General features: G+C 48.0%; 2 protein-coding genes across 23 annotated transcripts in view; one reads left to right on the top strand and one right to left on the bottom strand.

Annotated features, from left to right (window-relative positions):
* The window catches only part of LOC100026020 (zinc finger protein OZF-like), a 515,718-nt gene that overhangs the window by 440,244 nt on the left and 61,740 nt on the right, over positions 1-13,734 (top strand). The window lies entirely within an intron of this gene.
* The window catches only part of LOC100023330 (zinc finger protein 260-like), a 29,371-nt gene that overhangs the window by 14,959 nt on the left and 678 nt on the right, over positions 1-13,734 (bottom strand). For 5 of the 13 annotated variants that reach the window (XM_056814541.1, XM_056814542.1, XM_056814540.1 and 2 more), the window contains exons 2-4: positions 12,415-12,489; positions 7,411-7,537; positions 4,816-4,911 (exon numbers count right to left, since the gene is read on the bottom strand). In XM_056814541.1, coding sequence (XP_056670519.1) covers positions 4,816-4,911; positions 7,411-7,537; positions 12,415-12,447 — 256 coding nt within the window. In that variant the 5' untranslated portion in view covers positions 12,448-12,489. The other 8 variants (XM_056814533.1, XM_056814535.1, XM_056814536.1 and 5 more) reach the window with 8 other exon arrangements.

Genomic DNA, 13,734 nt, shown 5'->3' on the forward strand with positions numbered 1-13,734 from the left:
TCTAAAAACCCTAATTCTGAACAATTACAAAGCAGTGCTTATGGAAATAAAGGAAGGTCAAAGTACCTGGCAAGATCTTCGTGAAAAATAACGACGACCCCTGCCTGAGTTTGTCTATCGATTTAACGTTGGATGCCAATCCAGTAAAAAATAAACACAGGAAAATTCTGAATAATAAAAATGGGAAGCCTCCTGAGGAATGAATGAAAAAGGTAGAGTTGCAGGGAGCCTACCATGGCCACATCTCAAGTTATTTTCTATCACTCAATCAGAAAAAGAGATCTTACACAAATGTTGATATCGATCTATGGTCGACAGGCATCCAAAAATATGATTCTGCCATGGCTAAGAGAAGAATCTGTGAAGTATCTGTGATCCGAGAGTCACCAGGAGAGAGATGACTGTTGAAGACATGGCAGCCAATGGGGTCATCAAATGGGAGAGAGAAGGAGAAGAGGGTCCAGGTCAGAGGCTGAAAGGATACTGATAGTTAATGCTATTGAAGAAGGAATGATTAGAAAGGCAAAAACTGTCCATGGGGAGGTCAGAAGCCAGATACTGGAGGGTCTGAAAGAGGGTGGGAGAAGTGGAAATAGCTTTGTCAAATTTAGATGAGAAGGGGAAGACTATGGCTAGAGGAGATGGTTAGAACACATGAGGGTTTTCTAAGGATGAAGGAGACATAGCATGTTTGTAAGCAGGATGGAAGTAATTAGCAGATAAGGAGAGACTGACGATTGGTGGAGGGAGAGAGGGAGGTGAAGAAGGGAGCAATTTCCTGAGGAAGACAGGAGAGGATGGGATCAAGAATACCTGGAGAAGGGTTGGCCTTGGTGAGAATGACCATCCAAGAATGGAATAAAAGAGAGGATCATGGTGGAGGGTGTCAGAGAGATGGAAGATGGGGAGAAGCAGCACGTTGTGGTAAATGGTCTTGACTTACAAGACCTCTGACCCCCACCTGACACCCAGCTCTCACGTGTGGCTCCCAGTAGCTGCTAGCAGGCGGCAGCGGCCACACCCCGGGCAACGGCTTCAACAGGCCAGCTAAGCCTTGTGAGGGTAGCCATTGATCGGGTCATCGACCCCTGGTGAACCAGGGCTTTGCTCACCCAGCATGTGAAGACTGCTTCAGTGGAACAGACGGAAGAAACCAACAAGAAGGTTCAACGGCTTAGAGGGCGATGCAGCAAAGCACTGTGGAGTGCTCAGGGTGTGTTGGAGCACAAAGGACAACACGGCCATCCAATGCAGCTGAGGAAGTCTCCAGGTGTAACGACTTTTCGTGCCACTGGACCCAGGCTTCCAACGCCAAGAGAGTGGGACTGTCTCTGTGCATCGGCTTTTCCACCTAAATCTCCTTCGTGCACAAGTGTCTTTGCGCACACTTATCTATATCACAGGTGAAAGCGCACAAAGACAATCGTCATCCTCGGTGACCGAGAGACGACCACTACAAGACTTCACTGCTGAGAGCTTAGAGCGGGGTTGAGTCTTAGCTGCTGTGGGGAGTGGCACAGAGAACCAATTAGGGAGGAGAGGAGGGATCCAGCCAACATTTATTAAACACCAACTCTGTGCCAGACACTATGCTAAGCCCTGGGGATCCAGAAAGAGGCCCAGCCAGGTCCTGCTTTCAAGGAGCTTACAACAGGCAAAACATACATACAAGCTGGACACATGATAAACAGGAAATAATCAAAAGGGGGAAGGATGTGGAATTAAGAGGCTTGGAGAAGATGAGGAAACAAAATCTAGAGGGGGCCCAATGAGGATTGTCACCTGTTCTTCTCAGCTCCCATTTAGTGACACAAACAGGGGCAAAGGATTGAGATGAAGGGAGTAATGCAGGGTTACTGTGGTTAGGTCAGGCCCATCAATGATAAGAGGGGGGAAGAGAGACTCAAGAGGAAACTGTTGACCTAGAATTGATTCTAAGACAGAAGGCACGGGTTTAAAAAAGAAAGTTAGAAAGGGAAGTCAGATAAAGGCTCAAGATGTCCTTGGATGCTGTGTGCATGGTAGAAGAATTAAAGGTCAATGATGAGAACACAGAAGAGGTTTAGAAGCTTTAAGGCACAGGGAGAGACGGAATGAAAAGGGAGGAGCTTCAAAGTCCACCATGGAAGTGTAAGACTTGTGCATGAGGACAAGGCCAAGGCCATGACCAAGCCTGGGTACAGTTGAAGTGGGACAGAAAGTTGAGGCAAGTGAGAAATTAGGAGATCAGACCAGCACATGCCCTGTAGTTCCTGTAAGGAAGGCAGAAGTGGGCAGAGGAGGAGAAGGCAGATACTGAAGTCACGGAGAAAGAAGGGGGGATGTCTAGCAGTGGGGTGGCTCCCAGACCTCCCTAAGGTTTGGATTGGGAGATATACTTGGCTCAAAAGGAGAAGTTGCTGAGTGACAGTGGGAGAGAGAAATAGAGAGACAGAGAGAGAGAGACAGAGAGACAGAGAGACAGAGACAGAGAGACAGAGAGACAGAGACAGAGAGACAGAGACAGAGAGAGAGACAGAGAGGGAAAGAAAGACAGAGAGAGAGGGAGGGAGAGGGAGAGGGAAAGAGAGAGAGAGAGACAGAGAGAGACAGAGAGAGACAGAGACAGAGAGAGAGGGAGGGAGAGGGAGAGAGAAAGAGAGAGAGAGACAGGGAGAGAGGGAGGGAGAGGGAGAGAGAGAGAGACTAAAGATTCTAAAGTGTTAAGAAGGAGCCAAGAGAATTGAGTCATCTACCAGTAAGTCAAGGGTTATAAAAGAGGGTACATTCTAAAGCAGTAATTATCAAAAGGAGGTGAAAAAAATGAATCAGCGGAATATATTAGAACCCACACAAGTACAGCAGGCTACTGGTTAAAAAAAACCCCAAGACCACAAACACTAGGGCAGGGGCTTTTAATGAGCTGGAACTGCTAGGAAAATGAGAGCATTCAGGCAAAAAATGGGTTTTGACCAACAACTTACAACATGTAGTACAACAAATTACAAAAGAATAAAACAATTTAAACATAAAAGACCTCAGTCTTTTAGGAAAAAATAGAGAAAAAAGAGGTCTTGTCAACTTGGAATCTAGAACCCCCAATCTTGAGATCTTAAGAACCCCAAGTTTGTAGCAGCGTGAGGTCTGAAGGCCTCATGCTAGAGGGAAATCCCAACTTCACAAGTTTCCGGACTAACCATAGACCTTAAAGTGCTTTAGATGGAGCTAGCAGTCTTAATCAGGCGTGAAGTACCCTCCTTTTTGTCCTGGTAGTTTCTTCCTTTGTGTCAAAGTCCTTTCAAAGGTAGTCTGGCCACTCCCTGATAACTCTGTCTAGAAGTCCTCCTTTTCTCTGTGACCATTGTAAAGCCAATCAACCATACTCTCCCTTCCTCAGGTCCCCAAGAGGTATACAAGTTCCCCAACTTCCATGGTTCCTTGGAACTGAATCTAGCGTGGTTGGCACTATGAAACTTGTATTTTAAAAACTGTGCCCTGTGAGGTTTAATTAGTTATCAATTCGTTAGATAGTATAATTAGAAGTAGAGATGTAGACGGGAGCAAAGTTTCTGCCCTGTCCCCTTTCTATGCAAGGCCAGGGAAAAATCACTGTGGGTTCTTTAAGGAATGTGGGGAAGCAGTGGGGGTTCTGGTCACCCTCTCTCTGGAGTCTGTCTGGAGAGGTGGCTTTTCTCTGGATAACAGCAGTTGGAAAATTTGGCCCAACTGAACTTGGAAACCCTACAAGAACATCTGTGAAGGTGGGAAGAGGTTTTGGTGGATTGGAAGCTGTTCACGCTGAAGGCTCTGCTGGGAAGACTGAGAGAAGGCCTTTGGATTTCTAGCCAGCTTAGTGCTTTGTTCTAGATTTCAAGGAGGTCAATAAAGCTGTAGAAAGCGGCAGACCAGTTTCAGAAGGTTCCCCTTTGGTGAACAAGAAGAAAACCCTTGCAGCTCAGTTTGGGTGGGATTTCTTTAGGAAATCTCAGCTTTCCTATTTTGGCTTTACCTCCTTTTCCTTTCCAGCCTCTTCGAACAAAATGAATAAATGGGTGCTGGATTATTCTGGGTCCAGCAGCGGCCCTGGCAAGTGGCCCTGACAGCTCCGGCCTATAACCAGCTATCTATCATCAATACCAGACGGTGAGATCAATACCAGCTATAACAGACCTGAATAAAAATGCAGCCCGACTAGGAAAACCTGAAGAGGGAAACACGTTGGCCCCAAATCACTGAGGAAAAGTCCCCCGTTCAAAAGCTCGGCCGTGCCCAGGAGGCCAGCGGTCAGAGTTGAAAAGCGTCCAAATCTCTCCTCCCAGAAACACAATAAAAGCCAACAAAGGCAGCAGAACGATGGGGGGAGGCAATGGCAGAATATGATTCTGCTCGGAGAGACAAGGCAAGTGACGGACGGAGGCAGACAAACATGGAAAGACGGGCATGAAAAGGCAGGAAAACACAGGCTGCTGCCATGGCGGTGCAGGGATTGGGAAAAAGAAACGCAGAAGGCAGGGCCAGCGCCAGGGACTTCTGGCTGTCACAGCAGCGCCAGCACTTGTGGGCCTGCTTCCTGGGTCTGTTGACATGGAACCAGGGTCCGCTGGGAGTGAGCAAGTAACTGGCTTCAAAGCAAAATGTCAGTGCAAACTCTGTAAAAGAATTCTCTTTTGGAGGGCCTTTCCCAGGGGCCTTTAAGGGAGTTTTTCAAAGAGAGAGAGGGAAAGAAACAAACAAGCAGAAGATCCATTGCAAGAAAATATACTGAAAGGAGAAAGAAAGGGAGAGGCCCCGCTCTCCAGGGATATGCTGCCCGGCCCACGTCGGTCACTCACTCACCTGGGTGGCTGCCCTCTGTGCCTCTCTCCTCGGGCCTCCAAGGTGCCTCCCCTCGCTCCAGCTGGTAGATCACCTCAGGCTTGGTCGCGGCCAGGCCTATTCAAAGGTAAAGAAAGTTCAAGGCCCTCAAGAATCAGCCCCAGCCAAGGTGACCCCGAGTCCAAGGAGTCAAGGAGAAGGAAGCCCAGAGTCCTTCCACTTGGCCTAGGACTGCCCCAGAAGGCTGGGAGACGGGTCAGGTACAAGTTGGAGAATCTGACACCAACTGAACCCTGGCCTCCCTCCCAACCTGGGACTCAGGAGGGCCAGTCGAGGTCACTTCCAGACTTCTCTCTAGGAGCCTCTCCTCCTTGGAGGCTCAGCCTATGGAAATCTATCTCCTGCTCTGGCCCGTAGTGGTCCTGTCTCCTGACCCCCAAGCCGTTCTTCTTCCTTCTTCACTTCAACGAGTTCTGTGCTGAGATCACTCTCTCTCTTCCCCTCAAGGCTTGATCCTCCCCTCCAATCCCCAAGTGGGCCGAATTCCCATGATCACTCCACTCTCCGTCTCGGCTGCACACCCTGGACCTTGTTCCACTCCCTTTTCTCTCCCCTCCCCCTTCTGGCCCCTTATCCACAAGCTTTTGTCTTCTTCCCGGCCAGGAACCCTGACCCTCACCCTGCCCTGCCTGCATTCCAGCTCCCCGTCCTATCATAACCCATTGGGTGGGCCAGTTCAACTCTGGCCCGTTTGGGCTCCTTCCTTGTCTTGTCATTCACCATGTTTGGTCAGGGGAAAGGTCGGGTTATTTCTACCGACTGCCTCCATCACTCATCGTCACGGGCTGCAGAACAAGTCTAGTTTGCTGTGTAATCTCACTGCAGCATGACAAGTCCCATCAGTTCTCGTTTCGAGCTATTCCCCTCACACCCATCACCTCTCACTGGCCGACTGCCATAAGCCTTTCATTGGTTTGTTCTTCCTCACCAACCCACCCTCCACAGAGCTATTTTCCAAAATCCCAGGTCCTGGACACGAGCCACCACTCTTTCCCTGCTACCTCCTGGATCAAAGACCAAGTCCACCATCCTTTTCATTGCCTAACCTCTCACTACCACCTTCCCTAGTCTTCCTACACCTTGTTCTTCTTCTAGCCAGGTTGGCTCACCTGTGGTTTGGGGCAGGATGTCCTCAGACTCTAAACACAATTCTGACCTTCCACCAATTCTGCCTGTGCCAGGCATCTTGCACAGATGCATGTTTACCGGCTGCTTGGGTTCTCTTTCTCCCTTCAAGGCTTGTCAAATTTTCCCTGGGAAGAAGCCAAAGGGTCCCTCTTGCTGATTACAATCGCACCCAGGTCTTCCTCCACTTCACCATCCATCACCTCCTGCTGTCATCTTATCCTCCTCTTGTCAAGCAAATCTGCAGGAAAAGTTGGCTACTCCTGAAGACTGAGTCAGACCTTAGATCAGGACCACTCTCCCAACCGCTAGCGTGGATGGCCTTTTGTCTGTCCTCATCCAATAGGGCACAATGCTGATGAACTCTAACGAATCCCCCCTTCTTCTGGTTAGGTTCATGACCCTGCTCTCTTCCTAAAGCTGTGTCTGCAGTGATGCTTCCTCTTTGACTTTCCATGACGGATACCTCTCAGATGTCTATCAATAGCCCTAACCTGATCTCCACACCAAGTCCACCAGAGCCTGACTACTTCCCAGTGGATATCTTGTCTGCATCTCAAACTCAGAATGTCCAAAGTGGAACCCACTGTCTTTCCCTTGAAACCTGAAACTCTCCCTAATCTCCAAAGGGCTCAGGCTCCCATCCTCCCAGTCATCCATCACTCCCCATCTTTATCCAGCTTTGGGTGTCCCATCTGCATCTCCACTCATGCTGGGGCCACCCACCTCAGGCCGACCATCATCTCTCACCAGCCCAAATGCAATAGCTTCAATCTCCTAGCCTCTCCCCCTTCCCATTGCTGTCCAAGGGGCCTTCCTAAAGCACAAGTCTGAGCACTGAAGTTCCCTGCTCAAGGAGCTCCCCATCACCTCTCCCATGATATATGATGCAGCTCTTTACCATTTGAAGCCTTCATGGTCTGGCTCCAATGGCCCTTTACAGACCAAGCTCAGCTAGATAAGTATAGGGCAGGCCCTCTCTTGGGCTCCAGGCCTGGCCTGCTTTCTTCCCTCTCCCCACCCTAGGCAGAATTCCCAGCTCCATTTAAGGCTCACCTTTAGTGCCTCATGGTATAGAAGGCCTAATGTGGTGTAGTCAAAGGTGCTGGTGCTCTTACCGCAGAAACTATTGGTATTTACTTGATACTTCTTATGTTCATGCTGCTTGACCCTCAAATCCACCCCCTCCCCCCTTAAGCTCAGGGCCTGTTCGACTTTTGTCCTTTTGCAAACCTTGGTGCACAGGAGGGGCCTAATACATACTTCATGAGTGAGGGAATGAGTCCCTTGGCCCAAGAGGATGAGGACTTCCCAGTCTCTGATGGTCATACATTTGCCTCCAAGCCTTTCACCAAGGAAGGACACAAAGACCCTGTTGGGGGCTGGGGATGGTAAGGCAGAGCCTAGGCTCCAGAGGGAAGCCATCCTCACCCAAGCAGAACAGGTTCTGGTAGTTCTCCAGCATCACATCCCGGTACAGCTCCTTCTGAGAGGGGTCCAGGGAAGCCCACTGCTCCTGAGTGAAGACCACCGACACATCTTGGAAGGTCACTGGCTCCTGAAACCCCAAATGCCTCTATTTTTGCTTAGCTAGGGACCAGTCCTAGAGAGTGGGGTATAGTCCTCAGGGCTCTGGCTGCACTGAGATTGATCCAAATATCTACTGATGCTTTGCTTCTGACAGTTTCTGAATCATGTAATAAAAGAATTACACTTGGGGAAGCCACATGGGGTGGGAGGAAGAAGGCTGGACTGGAGGTCAGAGGATCAGCCTTCAAATCTACTTCCTGTGACTTTGGAGAAGTCCCTTCACCTGCTGGGTGTGCTTCTTCAGTTAGAAAATGAGGGGTGTTGAGGGGATGCTCATGGATTGGGGAATGGCTGAACACATTGTGGTAGGATCGTGATAGGATACTATTGTGCTATAAGAAATGAGGAGAGGATACTTTCAGGAAGAATCTGAGAAGACTTACATGAACATCTGATGCACAGTGAAATGGGCAGAACCAGGTCTTACGTAGTGACAATAATACTGGATTATGAACAACTCCTCTGATCCATTGAATGAGCCTTGACAATTCCAAAGGGGCATGATGAAAGAAAGATGCTTCTGTCTCCAGAAAGAGAACTAATGGACTCCAAGTGTAGATGGCGAGGGGAGAAGGGGAGAGGGGCGCGATATGGCTAACATGGAGTCTGACTGCATGACTTCACATGTCTAATGTGTAATTTATTGGATGCCTTCTTGAGGGGTGGGGGAAGGGCTGGAGGGAAGGAGAGAATTGGAAAGTAAATTTAAAAAGTTTTATAGCATTTATAGTGTTTATAGCATAGAGTTGGCACATAGTAGATACTTAATACTGTCTAATTAAAAACTAAAATGAAAGAAAATGAGGTTAAACTAGGTGATCCTTGTAAGGATGATATTAGAAAATCAGTATTGTTTTATTAGTTTAGGAATAAGAAGTAGAGGGGCTGCTTGAGACAAGAACTGGAGTTTAAAGCAGAGCTGAGAGAGTGTCAATTTCAGATGTTGACAGTTACAACCGTTTTTCTGTGTCAATTACTCTCTCTGGCAGTTGGCAGAGACTCTCTCAGGGCTGGAGGAGGAACATCTTTGCCTCTCCCTGTCTGAGGGAAAGACCTGAAGGAGCTCAGGGTTCTCCTTTCCCAACTGGGGAAACGCTAGTGACTATCTATTGCAGTTTTTATAGATTATTTAACTCTGAGAAGACCAAAGAAAAATGAGTCCTAACTTGATTCTTGTCAAGACTCAACCAGCTAGCCTTTCCTATTTTATAATTTGAAGGCGAAGTTAAGAAGTATAAGGATAATAGCAGTAGTTTTTATTTAGATAGTATAAATTGGGGTTAGTCAGGTCAGGGAGAAGTAGCATAGCCTGTGAAACACAGGAGAAGCAGTTCCTCGGGGCACCTGGGAGCTTATTTGAGTGGATTTAGAATCCCGTAGAATTAGAAATCCTTTATTTATCCTTATATAATTCAATAAACATTGTATATTTATAATAAGAGTCTCTTTAGTGTCCTTGCGCCTGACCCTGAAGGGAAGTTCACATTTCACTTCATCCCTGAGGATGCTTTTGATTACCTCTAACATAAGTATCCAAACAGTTTTGAACCTATATTGAACAGTTTTGATTACACCTATTTTGTGTAGCTTGCCATTATTATTTTTATTTTTACATCCTCAAGGTCCCTTCTACCCCCCAAAGTCCTGCAATCCCCATATTATACTGCATGTTTTGCTAACCCTAACCATACCATCTAGGTATGAGATTATTTTATTTATATTTTTTGTTTTTAATTATATTATATTCCCAATATACAGATGAGAAAACTGAGCCTAAAAAAGCCTCACTGGCAACCTCCCTGTCACAAGTAGTATAAACTAAGGCTCAGACCAGGTCTTTGCACTCCCAAGTTCCTGCTCTGTCTGCTGCTCCATCCTGCCTCTTGTGCCAAAGATCAAGATCATCCATACAGAAATCCAACTGACATCCCCATCCTGCCCACTGACTCACACCAAATCCTATCTTGAGGCACACAACAGTACCATCAGCTCACAAGTTCCTAAGAGGGAATTCCTACAGGGATGAGATCCCCAACACTCCTACTGGCAGATGACATTGTGCCGAGGGAACTAAGGCTTAGGCCGTGGTGGAGCCCCAAGGGGATAAGGAATAGGGAGGGTCTGGATCATGAAATGCACCATCCTGTCTGCCTCCATTGCTGTTATTTGGATAGACCACACACTCTTTAATTCAACACTGATCCATCTTCTGAATAGCAATATTCTTGTGGGGAGCAGGAAGGGCTCTGAGATCTCCAGGACAGGCCCCCAAGACCTGAAGGTGAATGTCCCCCAAAGAGAGGTGGAGGAACATGGGATGGGTGTGAGCAGCTGCCACTCAGCACACAAGGGAAGCCAGGTAGAAGATGTCATCCTAGAATGCATGTGAGCAATAGAAGAGGAGCCAGTCCTGTGGTAGGAGGAAAGGTGCTGATGCACTTGTGATGTCAACAGAACCTGAGGAAGGTGTCTAGCATACCAGTTGGACCTTGTGGGGAAAACTTTTGGGAGGATCTGGACAAGAATGGTCCAGGAACAGCAAACATGCATGGGCTGCCATCTGTATCAGGAAAGGGAACTTTTCTCTGTTCCCCCCACACCCCATATATATCAAAGCAATATGGCAATGGCTCTCCTCCTAATTCCAAGAATTCTACAGTCATCAAGGCAATGCCTTGCCATTGCTTATCTACATAACCAATAAAAGCTGGCTCACTGGATGGCTTTTATAGAGTAATTCCCACCGGGCAAATCTCCCTCAACCCCGAAATGTGAACTTCGAAACCTGTATTTTGAATAGATGTTGGCCAACCTCTCAAAAATGAAGTATTCCCCCAACTTCGGGGCCATCTTGACATTCTCATCAGAAAAGATATTAGCCTGAGCTCGTGCCTGTAGTTCCATTCAGTTGTGATTTAGGGTTAAGGTTTATCTAATTTGATCCTCAAAACAACCCTGGAAAGTGAGAGTAGGTGACATGGTAAGTAAATATCAGAGGTAGGATTCAAACCCAGGTCTTCCTGACTCCAGGCCCAGAGTTCTATCACTGAACCATCTAGTGCTTCTTTACTTGGATCCTCCAAGAAAAATTTCCCCCTTATAAAAGCAGGAAAAAGGCTCAGAGATGTTTGATGCCTTGTTATAGACCACATAGCTAGTGAGTGATGGAGCCCAACTGGACACATCGGTCCTCCCTAAGTCCAGTGTCCAGGAAAGACGCCTGGGAGTGTCCCTGGGGTGAACAAACTCTCTGGGTCTCAGTGCCCACCGTGGAACAACGTTGGAGGGGCTCATCTGATTCCAATATCAACCCTGAACTATCAGGGCCAGCCCACAATACTCCAAAAGGGATCCTTCATCTCCCTTTTTGGAGGCTGCGCTGTAACAATCACCTACTCGAACGTGACCCAGGCAAATACAAGATGAAAAATGTGAGGCCTTGGTTCTTGGGCTCCTCTGGGCTTGGCCTGGAGGCAGGAAGAAGCCTCAGGGCTGGCAAACACAGCAGAGAGACTCTTGTCCAAACTAGGCCTGACTTTGGGGCAGTGGTCAGAGGGTTCAGGGCCCGAGTTCCAGTCTCTATGGCCTCTGAGGTCCCTTCCAGGTGTGAATCTGGGGCCGTAGGGCTGAAACGTCCTCCACAGCTTTCCTCACAAAGGGTTGGTCAGGTGGTCTGGCCCAGGGAACCCACAGCACTTGGGGCTGGCTGGGGGTCGTTCCCAACACCACCCTTTTATAGTTTGCCTTCTGGGGCCAAACAGAGCCGGTCTGACCCTCTTCCACAAGCTGCCCTTCAAATACTAACAGCTATCCTGGCCTCTCCAAGGAGCACCCCCACACCTCCTTCTACCAGTCCCCACATGGCATGAGCTCTGAGCCCTTCCTCTTCCGGGTCCCCTCAAGGGAGCCTTGCCAACTGCTCTGCCCTCAGCTGGCTCTGGAACCTCACTGGCTGGGGGCCTGACCCTTCCCTCAGTGCCCCCCCCTCCCCCACGCTCCTCTAGTCCACATTCTTCCAGAGCCTGATTCCTGTATCCAACCAAGGCCAGGAGGGAGGTTCCCCCCACCAGTCAGGCTCTCAGACTATCCCGCCATCCCTCATTCTGTTCACCCTGCTGGGGCCCTTCCCGAGACTCTAAAGCTTCTTCTTCCATGTGGGCTGTCCCTGAAATAGGGGCTTGCTGCTGCTGCTGCTGCTCCTGCTGCTGGGGAGCCCTCGTCTCTGAAGCCTATAAAAATAAAATTGGCAACTTGTAAAAATAAAATATTTAGATGGAAAAACTGTTCCAATATAGGTTCAAAGCCTTTCTAAACTGTTTAACTCACCAATCAGGTTCAAACTGCTCGGATACTTTCAGATACTTTAGATAGAGGTAATCAAAAGTATCCTCAGGGATGAAGTGAAGGTCAAATGTGAACTTCCCTTCGGGCCCAGCATCTCCAGCATTGCTCATTTGATAGCTGTGCAGTGGTGCCTCCTCACAGTTGTTTTAATGTGCATTTCTCACTGGCTCAGATAGCGCTGATCTCTCCTGAAAGTTGTCTTTTTATCTCCTTTGGCCGTTTATCAAAAAGGGAATGGCTCTTATTTTTACAAATCCGGCTCAGTTTCCCATATATTTGTGAAATGAGACTTCTATGAGGGAAATATGTTGTAAAGATTTTCTCCCAGTTTCCCCCGTTTTCCTCCTGATCTTGGATGCATTGGTTTTGTGGGTGCGCAGTATTCTTCATATGCAAATCTCAGGTTTGCTCTAATCCTTGATCCTTTGATCAATGAAAGCATCAAAGTCTGAAAGTTTCCCTTACCCCTCTTTAGGTAAGAAACAGATACCCCCCACTTACCTGTTGGGCCCTGGATGGCAACCCAGGGGCCATTTTTTTCCCCAAAGGTTACTCCTCCTGAGGAAAATCAGAGAGCTGGGAAGGAAAGACAAACCATGAGAAGGGCTAATCTTACCTTTGTTGTTGGAAAGAACCCAAGGTAAATCTTAGCTAAGATGGTCTGGACTGAGCAGGAAGATTAACGAGGCGTCTCTTCCAAGAGTCATGGGGAGGTGATTAGAACCTGATTTAGAGGGCTGCTGCCCCTGAGGCTGGCAGTACAGAAATAAATGAGATGTTGGACACTAAAATGGGAAGAAAAACGGGGGGGGGGGGGGGGGGCAGCCTCTAAGCAGTCACTAAACAAGAGGAAGGGATGGAAGGAGAGCAAGAAATGGAGAGTCTTGGAAAAAGTCGAGACGGGGAAGGAAGAGAGGATTGGAAATTAGGGAGGACTCCTGGTCAACAAGGAAGAACACCCAGCTTCCCTAAACTTTCTCCAATTGGCCAAGCTCTCAAGTTCAGAGCAGACTGAATGGGAATTGGGAAAGTGACTTCTCTGTCCAAACTAAGTGTACAAGAAGTCAGCCCAGCAGAGTCAGTGACAATGTAGGAAGAGAAGCCTCTAGTCTCCCAGTAGGACCTGAAGAGGGCCAGAGACATGTCACCTGGAGAGTTCTAGAGGGGTGCCCCCAAGGAAAGTCCATGGTGGTTGTAAATGGGGGGGGGGGTGCCTAAGCCTGGGATACCCCAAGCATCTAAGGCCCCTCATCCCCTGTCCTGAGATGTAACAGGGCCCTGAAAACCCAATCCTGTGAATTTCAATGATTCCTGAGGGTCTGATCCTGGGAGGAGTACCTGGAGGGACCCCAAAGACCCAGTGTGAGACCAAGGAGGGTTAAATTCACTAATCTCCAGGTGAAGCAAGCCTGGCACATGTCCCACTTGAGGAACTAAAGATGGAAAGCAGGATCAACAATCATTGAGAATCTAGACTCTCCAGAAAGAAGGGGAGTCTCTGTTAGGCAATGGCAAGCAGCCAGGAAAAGGAAAAAATGGTCTTTCTCTAAGGTCTCCATGAATACCTAAAACATTAAGCTTTGGGAAAGAAACAAGAATTCAAACCTTAGAAGAGAAGGTGGAAAGCCTTAACCAAGGGAGAAGAGACTAAAGAGAAATCTGGGACTCTGTGATACAGCAAGAAATACTGAAACAAAATCCAAAGACTGAAAAGAGTGAAGGAAAAAGAAAGCCTATAGCTATTAGAACCACAGGGGAGGAATCCAGCCATCATTCTTCCAAAGGTCTCTGGAGCAGCAGAGCCTAAATGTGGAGCTTCCC

Source organism: Monodelphis domestica, chromosome 2 (assembly GCF_027887165.1).
Source record: "Monodelphis domestica isolate mMonDom1 chromosome 2, mMonDom1.pri, whole genome shotgun sequence".
Classification (NCBI taxonomy): Eukaryota; Metazoa; Chordata; class Mammalia; order Didelphimorphia; family Didelphidae; genus Monodelphis; species Monodelphis domestica.